Here is a 24,583-nt window from a genome sequence, read left to right on the forward strand (position 1 = left end):
GTGTATCTCATTCTACAAACTGTATTTTGCTTTCAGCCTCCCTTTAAAAAGATATTTAGTGGGATAAAACTATGACATACATACATTAGTATACAAAGGTGAAACAGAAGGAGGAAAAACAATCATTGAGAATAGGTACCTAAATTAGAATCCTAAAGAGAGATTTTACAAATACCATACAATGGTACTACCTGAGAATCATCTAAAACAGCAAAAACTGGCATATGAAGTTTTAGTAGATATAAAGTAAACCAGCTGGAAAATGGGCCACACACAATAAAATATCAAAGCTCATACACAGAGGATAATTATTGCAAGGGGAACTAACCTATGGTGGGGTTTCAGTCACCTGGGAATGCGAGGAAAAACGTTGAATTTATCGATAGGGTTCTGATCTAGTGACTTTGTACTCAATGTGGGAAATATGCATAGATTGGATAACTTCTACAAGGGGGTTTAATCTTCCATATACAAATTTACTTAAAAACAAATTAGTATTGCAAAATATAACAATGCTAACTAATTTCTCGTTCTGTAAACTACCTTTTCAATGAACATAAAAATGCAACATAAGAATGTACCATAAGAGCTGAAGCTGCCAGACTTATTTAATATGTTGATGTATTTTCCCAAAATAGCCATAAAACTTCTATAGCTTTCTATAGAAATTGTATCTGCACTGGCACACAAACTGAACAGAATTAGGACTTATTTTCATAATGATTGCAGAGCTATAGGAGACATTATTCTATAAAAATGCTTCAAGGGTTTACCCAACAGACCTAGCTTCTGAAGTTTTAGTACACGATATGTGTGATTAAAAATGATGGAGCAAAGGGAGCCTAGTGTCTGTGGCCTGCTCCATGACATGCAGAAATTGGAGGGCTCCCTGCAATCTTTTCGAATCATGTAAATTCAGGCACAATAATTGTATTAAAATTTAATACAAATTCAAGGGGTTGTAAAAGTACAGTGGAAGTGTAAGGTCTAGACCCAATAAAATAGCCTAGGGATTTTTAACCTGTGGGCCAGGACACAAAAATGGGTTCCCATGCTTTTGTTTGGTTACCATGATGTCCCTGAATACACTGAAACTTCCCAGTCTAATAGAAAATATATAGATATATAAATGAGGTAAATAAACAGATTTTTGTGTTTGAAAAAATTTCCCCAACTTAAAAAGGTCCTGTGAGAAAAAGGTTAAGAAACACAGAACTAGCTCTTAGTACTGTGTACATAGTAAACTATGACATTCTTTACTGTCAATTCAAGGAAAAAAATAGAGAATAAAGCCTAATTTTTAGTATATTATATATTTCCCATTGGTTGAATTTGTTGTTTCACACTTCAGGTGAGGACTTTTCAGAAGCTGAAAAAATTAATGTAGCTGTTTCTAGTTACAAAAACTGTTGCATCCTACCCTAAACTCTAAATAAGGTCTAAGCATTGATTAATTCCAAGCAGGGCTCATCTTGACGGAAATTGGAAAAGATGAAAAAAAGATTATAGAAAGAGACTTTATAAAAACAGACTTTGCAAGCCAAGCTAAATAGTGAAACCGTTCTCTTTCATGTACGTAGTATACAGCAGAAACAAATATCCTGAGTTCTAGAGATAGATTGTATCTCTCCAACAGACCTTTCCTTCCACTGACACATTCTCATTCATTTTGAGATTATCATTTGATTGCAGAAAACTAAAGAACAGCATGAAGGGGTGTGGGATACAAAAGACAAGGAACAGAGAAGAAAATCAGATGTGAATTTTATTACGACACAGCAACAACCGTAGGTATTAAATTCATTAGTGAATAAAAGCAGTTGAAAACAGTTCAACTTGTGATTTGTTATCCTTCTATTATACATTTTATTCAAAGAGTGGTATGCGCTATATAAGCAGTTCAGAAGGGCAGTGTGCAAGCATACTATTTTTAAAGGGGCAATATATACCTGTGCTTATCATAAACCCAATAAATAAAGCTTATGGTAAAACGGTCTTCTTTCGATTGTTTGTATTGAAAATAACACCACAGGGAGTTAGAATACCTACAGCTCTAAGCCTACAGAGCATTACAAATACCCAGTAATCCTTATATATTTTTTGTAAATGCAGCACGAGTTCTTTGAAAGCAAACATACTGGCATAGGTTATTCTGCTCAATAAGCCCTATTTAGATGAAAATTTGCATTTACTCATAAGGGTGAGAATTGCTGTACTTGTTGAGCATTGTTGATGTTAGGAGTACATACGAAAGGGGTCATCTATATCTGCAACACAGAATACAGTTATGTTCACGTAAATCTTGCCACAAATCCCCATTTATTAAAGATATCTGTCAATATGCACTCTTTTCACTTCCATATACAGTAGTTTTGCTTGGCGCTGCTCAGTCTTTTCTGCCTCGCATTCCGAATCAAGCACAGCTGCACCTATTGATGGAGATGAACCTTGTAGCTATCAACAATTCCAGACCGGCAGTAGCTCCATGATTCCCTCAGCACCCTGCTTCTATAGGTGCAGCATACTTGTGCGTAAAGCATAGGACTCACAATTCACTTAAACACTGAATGCTGTAATGATGCGACTTTGAAAATATTTGGCGCAACTGCTCCCAATTTGTAACAAACGCACATGCATTTGCATCCATTTTGGCAAATTGGAGGCAGCTGCATCAAGAGAATTGTCTGTTTGGGTCTGCAATGATACTGGAATTCTGGGAAAAATATGTTGCATAGTGGTAAAAAAAAAAGCCAATTTCACTTGCAATTACACTTTGCACACTGTATTTTTAACACCAGTATAAAAAAATATTATGCCCAACATATTTTTTTTGTTACTTAGAATTTTTGGTTAGTTAGCCAGGAATACAGAACATAACTAATGTATACATTTATACAAAGGTATTCCTATTGTTCAAACAGGTAGGGTATTTAGCAGAGTCCTCTAGCCACAGAGACAGATAAAAATCTGTGTACTTTGTGTAAATTGATCACTATTATATGATTCAGTAACCCCTGAGGAATTTAAGAAGTATGCGTCCCATGTAAATCATGCAGTGGAATGCAATGGTACTGTGTTAATTATATGGGCTGTTATCTTTTCTAACCATCCGTTACTTTCACCGCTAGAGATGACCTTGTGTATATTGAGGACTGTTAACAACATTTATTAAGTGATTGCTAGCCAGGCAGAAGCTGACCAATTTTTGAGCAGGTCATTTACGTTTAGGAGTAGGTAGTGCTAATAAGAGATCTGGCAATTCGATGTTATGTAGTAACACCAGGACAGATTGCATGAGGTAGTAAACCTCTTTCCAAAGGTTTTTTTAGGTCATAGCCATAATGTGGCTCCCTATATCTGAGTAACCTCTCCAGCATAATAGGAAAGTATGTGACTAAATTATCAGGTGCTAGGTACCTTTTCATCATTACTTTTTAGTGCTTAATTATGTCCAACACAGCTGCAGTTTTCACAACTTCCCTGCAGTAAGTTGCATATAAAACAACTTTCATTAAAAGGTACTTGCATCAAAATTGCTCGTTGCACTCCCATATAGTAACGCTGAGCACCACTTAGCCATTTCGGCCTTCCGTTCCAAACTGAATGCTACAGCAAACTACAATTGTTTAAATACAATTCCCAGCATCACCTGCCAACTCACTTGGCATGTATATTTCATATTGCTGGGCCTTTGTGCTAAATAACTTGATTGCTGCTGCTGAAAAAAACAAGTGACATGTTTTTCTCATAAATAACCAAGAAATAGTTTATAAGTTCTAGGTGTTCGTTAGTGACTCAGGTGAGTGAGACAAAAAGTGTCAGATAATGTAAGGGTGAATTAGGTTGATTCTTAGACCATCTTCAAATTCTGTTCAAAGTTTTCTATCAGATAGGAAAGATGGGCAGGTGGGGGTTGAGCTTTAGAAGTCAGTCAAGAATAGCTGGACCACTCCTCAGGGGATAGTTCCCCTTTAATGCCAACAATAAGTTACTTAAAAACTTGTCTAAATTGCTTATGTGCCTAACCTTTAAGAACTCCCTAACATTACTGAATGTGAAAGACATGCATACACTTTAGGACACAACTTACATTGGTTGTTACTGGTGGCAACCTTGATTACAGATGCTCCAAATTTTGCAACGCAGAATGTTTAATAACGGACTGGCTTAATTTGTGGGAATGATATATATTACAAGGCGCATAAACTAAAAAGACATTAACATTAGCTGAAAACTAAATGAAAAATTATTTGCTATACTTTGAGTCCTTAGGTTAAAAAGTATACTTTATTAAGTTAGAATAAAAACATAGATGCCTCTGATTGGTTAATCATTAATCATAGTCTAATGCAAAAACAATTCTTACAATGGTTTAGACAAGGTGGAGGCTTGCCATCATGCAAGCAGGAAATATTGCTGTGGTAGGATTTTAGGAGAAGCAGACTATGTAGAAAAAACTACCTATATATTCTGCAGTATTATCACAGATCATTCAAATTTAAACACATTCAAATTTAAAAGCTTAACATCTCAATATAACTAGTAATCAGCATCTGTAGGTTTAAAAACAAGTTGCTGTTGGCAGAATGCTCTCAGCAAGCTACCCAAAATATCTGGAAAAAGGAAAACAAGCATAATTGCAGTTCTGTTTAGTTCCAGATATGCCTCAGGCAAGAGAGAGACTGGGGCCTGTGATCTAGGTATAAGGCACAAATAGTTTTACTGACATTTTAATATATGTGGGTTAAATTGCTGTCACCATAGCGCTGACCAGAATGTTATTGTACATTGGCCAACTAGTCTGAATAAGCTAGCTACATATGAGAAAGCATTGTAGTGAATATTAAAATCAGCAAAATGCTAACCAAAGAAATGAGCAGTGTTACTACTAGAATCAAAATAAATGAATTCATACCTGTGATTTTCTCATGTTTTCCACTGTGAAGTTGAACCAAACTCGAAAGCGTGGGTTACAGGTATCAGGTCTAATAAACAGGTCATATTCAAATTCAGAAATATAGTCAATCCTTCCAAGGTTACCTAAGGCAAGAGACCAAAAGCAAACAAATGTACATTTACTCAGTTTGATTCTTTCTCTTCTTGAATACATTCTCTTCTGACAAGAAACACATCAGCAATAAGATTGGAAAGGTTACTTTTCCAATAGTAAGAAGCAACAATAGGCACTGAATAAAATTATTCAAAAACTGTCCATTTTAAATATTTATGGAAAGTTCTACAAGGATTTTACATATTTTACGATATAATAAATAGTAATAGTCCATGAAAATAAATACAAAATGAAATAATATATACTTTAAATGCATTAATTTAAAAAAAATGATTTAGTGCATTTAGGTCTCAATCACTGATAATAGTGGGTTTTAATAAAGTGAAAATTTCAGTTTTTGGTCTACAGTAAACCTTCTAAAAAATTAAAGTTACACTGCTGCTGAACAAGTTAATCCAATGTAAAAACTCCATGTATACAGTAACTCTATATATAGCACTCTAAGGTAATGCCAACAAGATGTTAATAAAATGAACTTTTGTCCCCACCAAAAACTAAAGTGCATCAAAGAAATTAAATTATAATGTACTAGTGTGCTATTGTCCTGTATGTACTATTGCCCTGCACTGGTAAAAGTTGTGTTTTGGCTCATAAACACTACTTTACTTTATATACTGTAAACAAAGCAGTTGTGTAGCCATGAGGAAAGCCATTCAAAACTGAAACAGAGCTATGGCACCGGTTACATAACATAACAGATAAGCCCTGCAAAACACCACTGTATTCTGAAAAGCGTAACTGTTATCTGCTATGTAACCTGTGCCTTTTTTCCAGTTTGATTAACTTTAAAATACTTCTTTTTTGGGGTTACTGTTTCTTTAAGTCATTTAAACTTTAGACCCTTGATGCCCTTTCCCATACTCTAACCTGCTCCCTCCAACCACTTCTGCTCAATAAATAAGTCCCAAAAATCAAGCAAGGTTGTGGTAAGTACAAGACTTTAGTGGCTATTTGAAGTTGGATACAGATTCATTTTCTTTTGTAACAGAGGTGATGAAAACCAACCACATTAATGCAAAGGGCTGTGTTCAATGCCACTTGAAATTTGAGTAGAATCCCATGGAAAATACTAAATTGTCCTATGTCTCAAAAACCTTATTTATGGGTGGATATGGATAACAGTAATACTTAATTATCACATAATTTGTCAATACTAACTCATACTTGCTAGTTTTCCAAAAACAGCCATACAGACCATGATGTATAAGATATTTACCAGATGTATGAGTGGTTGAAGCCCTAACATTAATCAATAGATAAAATAAGTTACTAATTAGGAAAATTAGCCAGCTATACCTGACCATTTTCACATTAATGGGTAAAACATATAAGGGAATATTTGCAAAAAATTCACAGAAATTCTAACTTGGTGGAATTAATGTAACTAACAGATACATTAAATAGGCTAGTTTGACTGATGGCAAATATCCATCAACATAATTAATCATGGTTCAAGCTCACATTTATTGCATTTATCTTAAATAATGTACTCATATTTTACTCTTATATTTTCTACAAAATTGAGAAATACAAGATCTAGTGTGCTAATACTGGCTGTACTTATATAAAAATCACACATAAGTAAAATTCTACCAAGCTTTTACAGTACTCTGAATGTCTGCTGTACCCTGACCTTTCAAGTAAGCTGAAAGCTGGTTTATTTAGTGAAGATTCCAGACTGCAACTACTGCATTCTAAATGACCTTTATAAAAACTGGAGAACTGGCACTTTAATCCATGAAAACTTTTTGTAGAAATGAGCAATTTGCAAAGTTATTATCCACAGCAGCAATATATAGAAAAGATGTGCACCTTTCAAATGCTTTCATTTTATTAGTAGCGCTACAGATAAGGACTTTGATCTTACATTAATCCTGATTTACATGAAAAAACAATATAATGTTAAAATAATGCAATATTTGGACAAAGCAACAATTGAAAAGATACAGAATTAAGCGTGTTTGCATATTGATAGCTTTGTCCTGTAATTGCTTCTTGTGGTTCCGCTGATGTGAGCTGCATTCCCCAATGAGTCAGATGAGATCAGTGCAAGCATGCAAAGCCATTAGAGCCCCTTTATCAACAGGCCACTATCCATTATCCTAAATGGAAAGTAGTGTAGTTGAAAAACAGGATGCTTCAAAGTAATGGGGTTAAAATGGATCCTTGTGCTTGATAAATAATGTATATTGTAAGAATCTAAAAGTCCATATGTTTCATTGCAATATGCCAGCAAAATGTCAGCTTTTAAATACTTTGTAATGATACCTTATTCGCCACTACCACCCACAGTCGATATTTATGAGGGAGTCACTCAAAGTGTGCAGTGGTCACCTATAAATTATAATTTATGTCTTTAGGATAATAATTTTAAAAAAAGTGATTACATTAACATTCTTTATTTAAAAAACAATGTGTCCTGTCTGAAGTGAACAATGCTTTTAGATTTCTAATCCAAAATGTCTAATGTATTAAAGACTAACAAAGAATTAAATATTTAGTACAAAATGTAACTGCCATTATAATAGGAGATTCAGACTTTTGTCCATGAAAAAAAAGCAATGCAACAATTTAGGGTGAAGACAGATGGGGCGATTAGTCGCTTTAATTTTTAAAATCCAGTTGCAGCTACTAATCACTCACTGCAAAAGTCTCAGTGTCGTTCATGCCAACTTGTATATTTTTGCACAGAGATTAGTCACCTCAAATAGTCGCCGCAACTGCCTGTTTCTCTGTCTTCGCCCTTACAGTAAATCCTTAAAAAAAGATAAATCCATTAAGATAGTTGTAGTTATATATTTTACCATTGTGTTGCTAAACTGTGGGTTGATGCATCACCCTCCAGGGGTCTATTTTTTTAAAGTTAACAAATACTGAACCTCATCTCAATTCTTATTGCATTTAGAAATGATCCTAATTTCCCAGTATGCAAGACTAAATGCATTTTGCCCCACCTCATCTAGAATTTGATAACAGTAGGCTTTACCATATTATATTGCTATTATATTTTGTACATGCATTCATCTTTTCAATGATCTATTATTAGCTATTACCCCTAACGCATTTAAGACTAAGTTTGGAGTTATTTGTGATTATACAGTATCTTGAAAAATAAAGATGCACATTTTCTTGCATGACTATTATTGTCTCTGAAATATGTAGATTCTTTGTAAAGGATCCCATTAAACTATGATTACCCCTACCTATGCTTCATGCATGTTCTGCAGATATCTTTCCCAATAAGTAATTAGTCATCGTTGCCCATGGGAAATGCTGCCTGTCACTAATGTTAATCTAGAATTTGCCTTCAGACCCACTGATGTATTTCAGATAATTTTGATTAAGGGACATCTGCAAAGTTGTGTCTTTTGGTCATGGGTCCCAGACCATCTGCTATTGGTAATAAAATATAGGCTTTGCAAAACATCAGATTTTTTTCCCCTAAAATGTGCTGTAAGGGTTCCAGTCGTGACTTGCTCTGGAATTATCTGATTTACTAGATTAGGGACAGTATTCAATTATACAGTACATACAGTCTAAGATTGTTTTCATTTTAGCTACAGAAAAAGTACTCTGTTTAAGGGTATGACTCAAACCACAAATTTAATTTACAAAGAGTGAGAATAGAGAGCAACAGCAGAAATAAATGGACACTCAACCTATTGCTGATTCCAGAATTACAAGCTTTTCCACATCTAAACCTTATCTTGTTTCCCAGAACCTAAACATTTTTCCAGCATTTTCCAATGAGATATAAGTCAGGAAAAAGCTTGCAGTATGAGTATTTTTCATTTAAGCTAAATGTTTAAAAGTAGATAGTTAAATTAATTTACACACATTGCTACATCACCAGTGTTTATTTAGTTTTCACAGAAGATGCTAAATGTGCTCATATTCAGTCCAATGAATGCAAAAACTGACTACTGGTTTGAAGTCAAAGTAAGGACACACGCACATTTCTGCAGGTTCCATGGTGCCTGGTCACCCTACTTTGTTTTGTCATTTGCAACTAAAAGCCACAATACTTTAACACTTTGTTGAAAAAACAATTGTAAAAATGTAGTTGCAGTATGATATACACACTAAAAATAAAAACAACTTTGTTACTGTACCTTTAACTTTTCACCCACAGTAGCCTGCCTTTTCTAAACAGACAAAAAAGAGTAACACGCATATCCAACTGTTCTAGAAAGCATAGCACATAATAAAACAAACTGAAATCACAACTGGTCTTTTGATCATTTTGTGTAAAGAACAGCTGTGATTGCATGAAACATGTAAAACTTTTATACCATGTTATTTTCATGATTATTTACATCTTGTTCCAGCCTAGTGCACCTAGGTGACTTTTTTTGTACCTCCATCGCTGGATCTATATTATGAGTTAGTAACATTTATGTCAGTATCATACATGCACTTTCATGTTGCTGGCTAATGAACTCCAGACAATGTCCTGATCACCCTCTTATCGCCCCACTCACAAATCCAGTAGGAATGCCAAAAGAGCTCTACAGTACAGCATATAACAGCTATTTATTAGAGTACAAATAGCAAAGAATATTCACAAACACAAATGCATGTGCAACTCAAATTTAGTTCAAAGAATCTGGTCTATGTGGTTCGTGAAACATGGTCCACTTCTTCTGTAGCTAAAACAAACCTGTCTGTTTGGCACTATTACATTTTGTTCAATAGCCTGCCTTAAAGGAAGGATGAAAAAAAGGTAAATACATTCATACAGTGGCTTGCAAAAGTATTCGGCCCCCTTGAACTTTTCCACATTTTGTCACATTACAGCCACAAACATGAATCAATTTTATTTGAAATTCCACGTGAAAGACCAATACAAAGTGGTGTACACGTGAGAAGTGTAACAAAAATCATACATGATTCCAAACATTTTTTACAAATAAATAACTGCAAAGTGGGGTGGCAGATAGAAATCAACGTTAATGACATTTGGTAGCAGAGAGTTCAGTTTTTAATCTAAAGTGTTTTTGTATTCTAAACCTCTTCATGTCACCACTCTGGTTATGGGAACATTTTTTATACCTAAAACTACTGTACTCTTAGGATTACTCTAATAAAATTTAGCATAAATGTCAAAAGTGATCCACTTTTGCTTTCCTAATATATGCTTACAGACCTCTAAGTTTGCCTTACAAAGAGAAAACAAGCAATTAAACAATTAAAACATAGAGACTATTTTTTGGCATGTAAAAGACCATTAGTTAATGGGTTTCCTATATACTTTAGACTATTGCACACAATAAAAAGGAAACATCAAGACAAGGCACCTGTCTCATTTTATTCTGCCATACAAGATATATTTTCATTGTTCTGATTCATCATCGGCACAAGCTGGCACACACTATTTGTATTTCCCTTTCAAATATATAATAAATCATCAATACATCTAGCATAAAATGTAATTTTCCCTTTATAAAGTTTATTTCCCCCAATAAAAACATCCTACCACTGCCTATAAACAAAGTTGTATATGAGTAAAAAAATTTACTTTACGTCAGCATGCCCCCAGTTTGTAAATAATTTCTTTGTTTTAATGATAGCTTTATAAATTAGAAATTCTGTCCTGGATACTAGAAATTTTAGTCAAGTGATCATTGTCATTGTCTCCCCCCTTTAGTATGAAAGATGCAAATATACAAGGAATCAATGGGTTGTAAACTATATGTAGCCATTTTCCCACTGGCAGGCATCTGATTTACAGAGGAGACGGGTAGTGTACTTTGAATACCAATCATGTCCCTGAATCACAGGTTGTAGATGAATATTTAAGTTCTTTCAGGAAACTGGTAAGAGAAACAATCCCAGATATAATGGGCATTCCTGAGGGGCCAAACAAAGATGGTAAAAGGTCTGTCTGGTTGTTATACAAAATCAGCCCCATGTGGCATTAGTCTTATTTACAGTCCAGAAGTCAGGGCAGGTGGTGGGCAGAGGCAGAATCTAATAAACAAGACAGTGGTCTGAAACAGTAAATCTACAGAAGATATGAAACAATAGGGAAGGACACAGAAAACAAGCATCAGGAACAGTGCAGCAATGCAGATAGTCAGCACTAACCAATAATTGTTGCTTGTTGCCCACTATTCAACTGGCTCACAATATTGTAGTAAATAACACAGCACCATCCATTTAAAGGAGAAGGAAAGGTTAATAAAGAGTTAATCTCAAGCTGCAGACATACCTCCAATTCAGATGATCAGAAGCCAAACAGGAAGAAAAAACACTGAGCTGTGTAAAGAAAGTTCCCATAATGCCTCACTCCTGCACCGAGACCCAGACCAGTGTACATGCTAAGTTTGTAAGACTATGAGGAAGCTTCCTGCTGATTGGCTCAGATCACACATTCCTAAGGCGGGGGGAGTGAGTTCTTAGCATTCTTGAGGGAGGGGGGAGCAGGAGAGGGGAGAGAGGAGAAAGCTGCGTGTCTCTGGCAGAGGAAAACAGACACAACACATCTTTTGACAGAGAACTCAGCGCAGCGTTTTTGTGAGTGCTTATGGCTGTATTTACAAAGACCTTTCTGATAAAGCTTACTTAGTTTTTACCTTTCCTTCTCCTTTAAAAAGCCTTTATTAGAAAAATGGCTTTGATCTGTGACAAGTCACAATGCTCAGGACTGAGCATGGCCTTTTTTCAAGATTTGTCAGGGATCAAAGCCATTTTCCTAATAAAGGCTTTTTAAAGGCATATTGTGGATGGTGCTGTGTTATCTACTACAGTATGACATCAGGAACCAGGCAGTTACCAGGCAGGAGCACAGGAGTCTCATTAATCACCAGCAGGCTCCTATTTCCTATGAAATGCACTCACACTCTGGGGTGTCTTGTATATTCAGTAAAGCTCCATTAGTGTGAAAGTGTAGTGTGACTATGTAAAATCGTAGGCACAGGACAGAATGCAGTTATAATATCTGCCTGTTTATTGGTCCTTTATGAGGTTTAAAGCTCTAGTAAGGTTTACAGTATAAGGACAATATTATCAGTTGCAACACCATATTTTTTTTTCAGACATCAATATCTATCCATAGTTAAAGCCATTTTAACCCAAGTGTTTGAGTCTGTGAAATAAGAAGGGGTCTATTAGGATAAGGGGCATCTAAACTTTTAGTAAAGCCATACAAAACAAAGTGTGTCAGAGGAAATGCATGAATTTTTCAAAAATTTACTAAGCAACTGAAAAAAATAGAGTACTTAGAAAAAAAAGCACAGATACACAGCACTGAGTAGAGTATTATTAATCATCTTCTTAAAGCTCAGTCACGTATTGCAAAGGAACAAATGACCTTGACCTTTAATACTCAAATCTGTTTAAATCTGTACTGCCAAGATAACAGGCACTATGTCATTATCTACAGCAAAGATTTCAACTCTAGATGACCCTTAAATTGTCACTAATCCTCAAGAGATGCATTGGCACCTTTTCTATCCATGCATTTCCTTTTAGGACTTTTTTTTTCGCATCGTTTAGAAAAGATGTTACATTTTTGTAGATGTAATTAAAAAATTCTGTTAAGTTACATGCCGCTTCTGCAGAGAGAATCTTTAACTGCCAGACACGTCATTGGCAGTTAAAGTCTTTTCCTGCCACGACATATCCCATACGTTGTTGGCAGGAAAACGGTTAAACTACCTGTTGGGCTAGTTTTATTGGAACCGCACCATGCATCTTTTTTCATTTCCATGTTGCTGAAAAAAAATCATTTTTAATTTCATTTCCAACAACTCCAATGGGCACTAAACACTGCTGATAGACTCATTCATCCCATTGCACTAAATCAGCCACTCCCCTATGTATATCCCTTCATTGACTCTCAATCTCTGAAATCAAATTCAAAGTACTAGCATTCACATGTAAGACTCTTAACAATGAAGCGCCAACACACATCTCAATCTCTCTCCTTCATGCAAACTCTGCCTTTGCCTCTAATCAGTTCATCCCATTCCCGATGGCAAGACTTCTCTCATACTTCTGCCCATCAGACCCTCCCCTTCCTTCCAAACTCTTAAATGCTCCCTAAGGCCCATCTGTTTGTGGAGACATATTCAATTTTTCTTGACTGATCAGAGAAAAAACTTATCTAAAATCACCAATTGTTTCACATTCCTTATGTTTCAAATGTACCCTAACCCTTTTGATTGTAAGCTCTCGCAAGTATGGCCTTCTGAACCTATATTTTCTGTAACCCGCTTAAATTATTGTAACACCCCTGTTTGTTTAAATTAATGCATTTATCTCAAATGATGATGATAACTATGATGATAATAATATTCAGTGGTACCATCTAGAAAACTGGAAGACAAACATGGAAAGAATAGAAACTGGATGCTGTGACAGAAAGCACCATATTGCCAAAAGGTCATTATTCTATTTTTTTTAATAATATATTTTCTATCTTTTTATGTTTCTTTGAATTATTTACATCTTTTGATATACAGTTGCCATATTTGGAGCGCTGCTGGAGCGCTGCTCTAGCAGAATTTTGCATTGTAAGAGCATACAGCTGTTTAATTTTGAGATTTGGTATATTGTTATTTTCCCAGGTCCTTCAATTCAGCTCTGATAAACTTCAGTCACTCTTTACTGCTGCGCTGCAAGTTGAAGTGATATCCCCTTACTCCTTTCCCCCCCAGCAGCCGATCAGCAGAATAATGGGAAGGTAGCAAGATAGCAGCCACCTGACGCCTGCATTGCTAAAATGCTCCTATCCTACCATTGTCCCAAAAGACCAGATAGCATTTTTAGCTTCAGGCCAGAAAGGGGGTATAAGGTAATAATGATATTATGAAAATTATAAATTAAAAAAAAAGAAAATTTGCTTATAATAAAGAAAATACACTAAAGGATAATTATAGATAAACTTTCCCTTTAACATATTTTAATAACAAAAAAATAATTCAATGAGGCTTCCTTTACTGGCTGCTCAGGCCTTATAATATTCACCTATTCGTCATGAGCACCAGTAACGTATCAGTCTACCCAGAAATTCAGCCCCTATTCTATTCTGACCAGGAAACTGAATGTTTCATACTTCCATTACATGTTTACATTAACATAGAATTCCATTAGTTCCTAGACATCTTCAGTCAAATGTATGAAAATCAAATGCTTGGCACTTAATCTAAGAAATACGCAAACAGGATAATGTATGAGCAACAAATTACAGAATTAGTGTCTTGTTTATTCTTCACTAGGATAAAACCACATAGGTAGATTTGTCCTGCAATCACAGTGCATTAAAAGTGTGAAGCTAGTCAAAAAACCTAGGTAATGTATTTTTAAATTAAGAAGCTATTGCCCTAAAATATGAGATATTTAGTCTGAGTTGGAGAAAAGCAAATCATAATAACAATGAAAACTTGTATCACAAGTTTTATTGTAAAAATCACAAAAGGGAGTGTAAAAAATACAGACCTGTTTATTTATCCCTTAGATGTCACACATTTTTCTTTCCTACAGAGAATTTTCAGATGAAGAGTAGACCTTGAGGGTCTTAGACAAGCCTGAGGCAATATAAAGAAAAAGGTCAAACACTCTGCTAAAAAGGAGCATTATCTGCGGAACAACAACTTATCAGCCAGCTTGCAGCCCTTTTTATTTACAGTTATTGGTCCCAAAGGTAGTGCACTTCTGTGCAGGGTGTGATTACTTTGTAATGAGTTTGCCAAGAATGGGAAAGGAGACTCTAATTTGTAACAATGTGCTGTTCCCTGCACATGAACTTTCTCACTTGCTTGTGCCCAGCAATGAGCAAGTGACTAGCTGGGATATTAGGCACCAATAGTCATGGCTTAGTAAATAAACTACAATGTTAACCACTGCCTCACTGGAACCTGTTTGCATTTAACCAACATATATATAAATGAAATAATCATTTGCAAAAGGAGGTGGAGAATTTTGAGATCTGATTTTTTGGGGATGGTGCATTCTCATAGGCTCCTACAAATGTAGGTTAGTCATCAATGTGTCAGAAGTAGTCACATGTTTGTAGCTAGCAGGTAAAAGCCTATGTGTTAGGTAACCCAGCAAGCACGTTACTTGCAGAATCAAGGACAGAAGTCATATTTAAGAGAGAATAAATGCTTTCATAAATAATAAATCAAACAGAAGATTTGAATAAGATGTGCCTTGTGAGAAAAGTCTGTAAAACAAGCCAGTGGTCAGGGCAGGTGTCAAGTTGAAACCAGTCCTTGAAATCAGACCAGAGGCCTGAGCAGGCAATACAAGTCTGCGTAAACAGGCCATGAGTAAAACCCAGAAGTCAATTAAAAAACATAACACAACTAAAGAACATAAAGCTCAGGAAAACAGAAACTCAAACAAGGCCAATCCACCTTCACCCAACGAGAAAATAAATGCAGCTGTTTGGAAAAAAAATAAAAGTCCAAGTGGGAGATTGATGTCAATTTGAGCCTATTTATTGATGACATTGATTATTCAGCCCTTGACCTAACGTAAAGAGCAACTTTTCAATATAAATCCTATTTGTATTAGTTGCTTACTGACATTAAGTAGTAGTTATGTGATAAGAGATATGTGCATGATTCCCATAGATTCTTAACTATATTTAGATCAAAATCCTTGCAGAACACAGGTAAAGGATATACAGGTACCTAGCAAGTTACCAGGGGCAGCAAAAAGCCAGTTCTGGATTTTTAAATTGGAATTTCAAGCTCTTCAAGTGCAGAGAGTGATATTCCGATCTTGCAAATAATACGCCCCCCAACGCAACAATGCTAGGGGGCGGTATTAGCTTGGTCGCCTAAGGTACCCCTGAGGTGGTGCTGGGATATATTATCCAGAATCCTTGGCACTTGGGGTTTTCATAAGGGAACTTTCCATAATTTGGATGTTATGTCTGATAAAAATCATTTAAACATTAAATAAACCCTATTAAATTGTTTGCCCACCAATATGGATTCATGGGGCTTATTTAGGACCGAGTATACAAAGTATAGTTTTATTATTACAGAGAAAAAGGAAATCACTTTTTTAATATTATATTTATTTGCTTATAACAAAGTCTAAGGGAGATAACCCTTGCAAAATTCTGACCTTTCTGGATTTTGGGTTTCCAGATAAGGGATCCTATACCTGTAGGGTCAATCTACACCAAAAAACCCTAAACTGTAAACACATTGTATAGTTTCTTTATGAATATGTGCTAATATATTTTAAGAAATAGCTGGTTAGAAAATGTAGCTAGTTAGTGATTCAATTCTGAATATACAGGGTATCTATTACCTTTTACGCTGTAAATAGTGATCATATTGTTCTAATTTGGAAACCAAAATTAGTTAATATTTCAAAATGTCATAACACAAGGGGCAGATGTGAGTGAGACCTTTCAGAAAAAAATGTAATGCTTCATTCCTGAAGTTCATACAATCCTGATGCTAAAATAAAAGAATATCGGTGGTAGATTTATGAATCTTTAGAAATGTGTGAATAAACTGAGTTTGGAGATATTCCATAGAGAAAAATTGAAAAGTTGATTTATCAGTTGAAACTGCTTTAAGACCAATAGCTTGCTACAATAATAGCAGGGCCTGGAGTGTTAGTAGCAGATATAAAGTATGGATCTTATGATCTCTATAAGTAAATTGAGCTTCCGGCATTCTCATTGAGAGAAAAGCACAAATGAGGTTTATCAATCTAACCTGTCTTAAAACCTACAGTTATGATATTGTTAATATTAAATTTACTGTATATTCCAATGTTGGGTATAAATTTTATTTACACTGGTTATAGTAATCTGAAAAATATGAATTCTATATTAAGCAATTCTAATTAAGCAAAACCACTTGTACATATCTTTATTACTACTGATCATTAAACCTCATTACCTGCTAGGGACCAAATAGTCATTCTTTCTGATTATATTGCAATTAATATTAGACTTTTTTTAGTATGTGTAAGCATTTGAGAGATCAAAATGATTGCTTGAGGGATAAAAATAAAAGCATTCTAAAATAAATAGTACATATAAACAGATGTATGTCATGACTAAAAGTTCTGAAAACTGTAGGATTTAATTTAAATACAGGTATGGGACCGGTTATACAAAATGCTTGGGACCTTTATTTTTCCGGAAAAAGGCGTCTTTCCATAATTTGTATCACCATACTTAAAGTATACTAAAAATAATATAAATATTAAATAAACCAAATAGGGATGCACCAAATCCACTATTTTTGGATTTGGGCAAAAAAAAAAAGATTTGTCTGAATACAGTACCAAATCCTAATTTGCATATGCAAATCAGGACATGTAGGGTTAAAGAGAACTGTGTGCACTGAAAAAATGTCAACTCCCATGTTAATGTGACATGTGATTTTAAGGATTCAGATTTGTTTTGGCCAGGAGCGTGGATTTGGCCAAATCCGAATCCTACTAAAAAGGTGAGAATCTTGCCTGAATCCCGAACCAAATCCTGGATTTGTGTATCCCTAAAATCAAATAAGGTTGTTTTGCCTTCAATAAGCATTAATTATATTTGTTAGGATTAGGTACACTGTTCTATTTTATTATTAAAGAGAAAAAGGAAACAATTTTTAAAAGCTGAATTGTTTGATTAACATGGCCTCCATGGCAGATGATCTTCCCATAATTCGGTGGTTTCAGGAAAATGGGAGTACTGAGTGTGCGATACTCTCTCTATGTCTGTTTTGACCTGCAGCCAGGGCAGGGACGCACGCTCTCTCTCTGCAATATATATGGTACAATATATAATTGCAGCCCAGGATAGCTGCGAGCGTCTCCTCTTCCTGCTTCGCGCACTTGTGCATGCGCAGTAGAGTGAAAAGCCAAACTTTAACAAAAAAGTCGGCTTTTCACTCTACTGCGCATGCACCGGCCCAGGGATTTTTCCGACAGTAGGAACAAGGAAGAAGGAATTGCTTGCTGCAGGTACCCCAGGCTGGTGCGGTTTTCTCCTAGCAGGGGCACCAGCCTGGGGTAAAAGTCACTTGGGGGTGCTTAACATATCAAAACCAAAAAAACATACATTAAGAGCTTGCACCTACTTGTGCTATCTGTACTAGCATCCTTCCACAGTCTGCTTGTTGTGGCTACTTTAGTGCATGATGCAAGGTGCAAGAAGGCAGAAATTCGCTCTCTTTGCACACTGTCATTTCAGCCAATTGAAAGTAGTGTAAGTGCATGACCTTGTCTTGCCATGCAGCCTCTTTTTGTACAAAGCTCAAGTTGAACCCAAATGAATGCAATTATTTGTGCCACCCAGAGGTGCACTAATGTAATCTGGAGCTGACTGAAAAGACTAGAGTGTCTTCAGAAAGGTTAAACATCCAGCAACCCACAGATTAAGCTGATGTCACTAAGCACTGTTTCTAAGAATATAACATTTACAGGATATCATTGTTTTTTGTGTATTATAATAATCTTATACAGGAAAAGGTGTGGTAGCTTGTCTCACTAGGTAGCTACACCACACATTCCCACTTTGATGGCATGGTACATCATGTAAAATCAAGGGAGATTCAAATTTTTTTGCACTAAAAAACTCCAAAGTAAAAATGTGCCATCTAAATGTTTGTGAGTTTCTATAGAAATCAATGTGAGTTGTCCAAGGCAAAGTAAAGCCATATTTGTAAAATGTTTTTTATTTGAACAAGTTTTCCTTGTTACTAAATAGGTGAGCATTCAATATACAAGTTTATTTGATTCAGAAAAACAAACTCAAATTCACAAACTCGAAAATTGATAAATAAGCCCACAGGTATATTTAAACCAAGCAATCATTTGATGCGAAGGTATAGGTAAGTGTAAAATTCTGATATTTTAAAAGGGATGTTAGCTTGAAAAAAGCCATGTAAAACCAGTTTAACATTGCAACTTTTTACAAAGTTTTAACATTATACAAAAAGTCAACCTTCTTTAGTTCAAAGGATGATTTTATATGTTAACTGTGTGTACGCTTATAAGTAAAATGCAAAGTGGATGCTTTTAAAGAATAAATGTTAAATGAAATTCCATGCAGAACAAAACAATGGTCTGTTCTAGTTAAAGTGAGGAAATTAGACAATATCATTTAATACGTCTGAAAACAGAAATTACTGCTTCCTTTTATATGAAAATAAAGAGGCAACTCCAGCAGATTCTTTGTGCATCTAGAAATATTAGATGCAGTTAAAAAAAAAAAAAAAACCTGAAAATCTTTACAGCATTCTTTCTAATGTTACTATATATAATCTATAGCGATCAGAAAACCTTAAGCTAACCTGAAAGCATGCCAGCGACAGAATAATAAATGGTGTGTGTGTGTTTAGTGTATAGCTGTTGAAGGTTCTGGGATCAAATGAAAAAAGAAAACAATAGAATTATAATTATACTTCTATGCTGCATAATTGTAATTGTAATGAAAATGTAGTAATTATTCAATATTTAATTTAAGACTGTACCGAGTATTCTATTAACATTAATGGATAATCTGTAACAAAGCCAAAAGAGTACCATAATTTATTAACTACCTTTTATCATGTTTTACTTTGTATGTTTGTATATTTTTGTATAAGAATATATAATAATCTTAAACATTCTACAGAACAAAAAACTTAATTATATATCGGAAGTATGTAATTATTCAAGCACATTTCAACATTGTAGTTTGCTTTGTATATTGCGTTCATTCACAATTAGTGTGACATTTACCTGCAGATGTGCAATTACCCCTGAATCCTACCCTCTAGCTCACTGGCCATCCAATTAAGTACAACACACTCTTTTGCACTAGATCTCTTGCACTTACATAGTTTCCTGAACTAGTGAGCCTAAAGACTAATGAGTCTTTGTTCTTCTATACTATCTTGCCATAATTAGTACTCACCCATCCTAATACGGGTCAGCGATGCTAGGAGATACACTGGAAAGTATGGACTTGGTCACCTACAGCTGAAATTTATCAACCCAATTTCTTTACTACTATTAACTGTGTGACCAAAGTGTATATATTTCAAAGTCATAAGGACATCAAATTTAGTTGTAGCTTAAATGTTCTGTGATTACCCAGATACTGACTGGAGTAACAGCACTACCAGGACAGTAACTGGGAACAAGATTCTAAACTTGTTGCATGACAATTTTATGTCATAGGTTGTTGAGAAGCCAACCAGAAACCATAACAAATGTGCAAGTGTTTTAACCGCTGGGTAATAGTGACCATAATGTTATCTCATTTAACAAGTTTACACTGAGGCAACAAAGAACCTGAATTTCAGAAAAGCTAACTGTAACTCCTTCAAAGCATAGATTGGGGCTTGAAGAAGAAAATGTAGAAGAATTAATTAATAAACACCCTATATGGTTTAATTTTGAAGTAAACAAGTCAATAGGGGAAAAAGGAAAGCATTTAAAAACTACAAGTCAGAGAGGGCAGAAGCTGCTTTAATGAATATTGACACTAAAACAAATGTTATAAAACAGCAATCCAGAAGGCACAGATAAAATGTTTTTTCAGTATATTAATTGCAAAAAGATGTGGTTTGAGAGTGTGGCTCCTTTATTTTATGTTAATATTATGGTTATAACGGATATAGAAAAGGCAAATGTACTAAATCAGTTCTTTTCTTCAATGTATCAGAGGAGCCAGAGTTCCACTGCACTGTTGGCTCAGCTCGATCTAGTCAGTGGCTGAAGCAGGCTATGGAACACAAAGTGTTACTGAAAATGAATATGAAAAAGGCACCAGGGCCAAATTGACAAGACAGCTTAGTTCATTTTTATGCCAGCCTCTATTACCTGATTTTCTCAGACTCACTTTCATCTGTTTTGGTACTTATGGATTGAAGGAATTACTACATTTAAAAAGGGATTATGACCTCAGCCTGGCAATTATAGGCCAGTAAGTTTGACATCCATGGTGGACAAGTTATTTAAAGGCTTGTTAAGGGATCACAAAATTAGGTTCTGTAGAATGGCATTAAAAGCAGTAATACAGATTGCTTTATGAAAAATAGGTTATGTTAGACAAATGTAATTGCTTATAATAATGAGGTTAGTAAGAAGCTGGACAGTGGGGTTGCAGTAGATGTATTTGAGTTTTGCCAAAGTGATACTGTGCCCACAAATGACTGCTTTCTATACAAAGGCCCCTTATGGTTCTCTTTTGGGTCCACTTGTATTTCACTTGTTCACTAATGACTTTGGGAGGGTATTGTAAGTAATGTATCAGTGTTTGCAGATGACAAAAAACTATGCAGCCCAATTAATTCCATCCAGGATGTGGCATCCTAGCAGCAGGATCTTGACAAACTGGCAATATGGTCAGCTAAGAGGCAGATGAGATTCAATCTTGATAAATGTAAGGTCATGAACCTGGGATGCAAGCCACTTATACCCTTAATGAGACAGCATTAGGCCAATCCATAATGGAGTGTTTGTTGATAAAAATGTGGCTGCAGCAAGCAATGCCAGACAGCTCCTGCAAGGGCAAACAAGATTTTGAGCTGTACTAAATGGGGCATACATTGGCAGGAAGAGGGGATTATTTTTCACTTTACAGAGCGTTGGTAAAACCCCCATCTAGAATATGCCATGCAGTTTTGGACTCCAGTGCAGGATTTTATTAAAGAGGGTCGAGAAAAGAGCATCTAAGCTGCGTAACGGTACGGAAATTATCTGTTATGAAGAAAGAATGGCCAAGTTGTGTCTGTTTACACAGAAGAGGTGCTTAAGGGGGATATAATTATTATGTATAAATATATAAGGGAATTATATAATAATCTCTCTAATGCTTTATTGATCAGTAGGTCCTTCCAGCAGACACAAGGGCACCCGTTCGGTTTAGAAGAAATGAGGTTCCGTCTAAATATTTGGAAAGGGTTTTTTGCAGTAAGAGCTGTGGAATTCTCTCCCTGAATCAGTCATATGATATATATATATATATATATATATATATATATATATATATATATATATATATATATATATTAAATCGCTTCAAGAAGGGGTTGCATGACTCTCCATGGCATATTACAGAGACTTCAGATGGAGCTTTTGCCTTTCTCCTTATCAACTTTTATATATAGATAAAAAAGTTTGAACTTGATGGATATGTATCTTTTTTTCAGCCTAACTTACAATGTAAACAGGACTATATATATTGTAGATACATTCACTTGGCTTTCAGCTGAAGAGACTTTTAAAGGTTAACAGCTGTCAAGGAAATAACAAAACCTTAAGGAAACAATATCTACAGGCCCTGTTCTGGACAGCCCAAAACCTCTTTTGTCACATTATTCTCTTTGGTGTCTAAGAACAAATGACCTAGAGGTCTTCCTCATTATACGGAGTCTAAGTGGATTGGCTCCTTTTAGAAAGTATTTCAGAAGACCATTTTGTTGATTTTAAAAAATTAAAAAATAATGGAACAAATACGAAAACAAATACGTCAAAATCTTCTTATATTTGAAAAAGTTTGTGCCATTACAAATGAAAAAGACACAAAAAACTAAACCATTGACTTCTACAAGACCTTGTCACCTTTTAGATGGTGTAGTTTTCTATTAGAGTTTTTATAAGGTTTTTACATTTAAAAATAAATTTAATTCAATAAATTTTCATAATTTGTGTTTTTATAGTAATTAAAAAATTTCTGCACAAAAAGTTTGTGGAAAAGAGAAAAATGTGAACATTAATAAAGCTGCTCTTTTACTTTTAACTAGCTATTCAAATTGCAAGGCTGATATTTAAATCAAACCATTAACAATAATTCAGTATAATAAAACTGTTTGCATGAAATACACATCATCAAATGGGAATTAAACTTATTTGACAGTAATAAACTTATTTGTAGGAATGAGTCATGTTGTATGAACCGATGGTTGTGTTCCAACTACTCTGAGATATACTGGGCTGCACTGAATTTAAAGAAAACCCATTAGCAGATTACTTCTAGATTTCCCCTTGAATTACCATGGGTTTTTCATGAGATAACATAAAATACTTACTTAAGGTGGTCACACACGTGGCGATTTGATCATTAAATACGCCACTAACGTTCAGGGCTGAAACGGCAGATAAGGAGGTAGAAACAATAGGATTTCTACCTCCTTCTGCCGATTCAGCCCTGACGGCAAATTTTGCTGAGGCGCCTTCTATAGCGCCGATCAAAATCTTTTAACCTGACCGGTCGGCGAGTCGACCGATATCAGCAGCCTCCTGCGATATCGGTCGACTCGCCTACTTGCCATACACGCACCGAATATCGTACGAACGAGGTTTCGTATGATATTATCAGTGCGTGTATGGCCAGCTTTACCTGTGAATAACAATAATAGACTACTTTCTAACATAATTTATTACTGAGAGATAATATGCATTAAGTTGTAATTACCAATGATACTCAGTCTGTTAATCTAGACCATTGGGCTACTGTGTCGAATTTAAAGGTCCAGCTTCATTCTCATTTAAGTAAAATATGGGATGGCTTTTTACACCTCTTTTTGGTTTGCAATTTCTTGTAGTATCTGGAAATGGAGCGGACATGCATTGTATGCCTCCTGTCTAATACAGACAGGAGGTATCTTTTTTGGAGTTATCATTTGTGTTCAGCCACCAAAATTGTGAAATTGTTAAGCAACAATGCATTTGAATACTGTACTGTATCTGAACTAACAAATGCTTTTATTGACCTAAATATTTTGCTTCAGTTGCTGCATTTGTCTGTTAGCTTCATTGAGGTATCCATGTAACATTTTACATATTATCGTTGGCTGGAGGTTTGCCAATCACTCTATAATTTCTGGCACTCTAAGGGGTATACTTATCATGCTGTGTAAAAAGTGGAGTAAAACATTACCGATGTTACTCATAGCATCCAATCAGATGCTTTGCTTTGGTTTTCTAACTGTTGGAATCTAATTGCTGATTGGTTGCCCTGGGCAACATCACCAGTAATGCTTTACTCTACTTTTTACACAGCATGATATAAACCCCTTAGAATGCCAGAACTTAGAGAGTGAATTTTACTTTTCATGTACCTAATGACAGCATTGCAGGATGGATTGTCAGTATAGTCAGGACTGGATAAAAGGTCAGAATGAAACTGGGCATGTATAAAAATGACTAGATTTGTTGAAGTGCATCCTCTTTCTGGGTTGTCCATTTCCTTTACAAAGAGCAGCCATTACTAGAACCTCCCCTAAATATCTCATGCTTGCTTTGCATGTCCTATTACTACAAAATTAGCAAGGACAATGACAAGGTTATTTCCAACTTTGCTCTCCATATTATTATGGCATAAAGTTGTTGTATGAAGGGTATCATATTACCTTCAGTAATACATCTGTTCTTGATGATCAGTGTAGGTACTATTGCTACCAACACCAGATGTAAAACATGCTCACCTTATACATCATAATACATCATAATACATACATAATACCAATAATACATCATGGGTTCACATCAATGTTTAAGATCTGGAAACCTGTAATTACAGCTATGGCAACACAAACTGAAAAACTA

The 24,583-nt window shown here is 35.2% G+C and overlaps 1 protein-coding gene across 1 annotated transcript in view; it reads right to left on the minus strand.

The window, feature by feature from the left end:
• agbl4 (ATP/GTP binding protein-like 4) overlaps positions 1-24,583 on the minus strand; it is an 809,806-nt gene that overhangs the window by 735,738 nt on the left and 49,485 nt on the right. The window contains exon 3 of the mRNA XM_031900949.1: positions 4,916-5,040. Coding sequence (XP_031756809.1) covers positions 4,916-5,040 — 125 coding nt within the window. The remainder of the gene's footprint in view (positions 1-4,915; positions 5,041-24,583) is intronic.

The sequence above is a fragment of the Xenopus tropicalis genome, chromosome 4, assembly GCF_000004195.4.
Source record: "Xenopus tropicalis strain Nigerian chromosome 4, UCB_Xtro_10.0, whole genome shotgun sequence".
NCBI lineage: Eukaryota > Metazoa > Chordata > Amphibia > Anura > Pipidae > Xenopus > Xenopus tropicalis.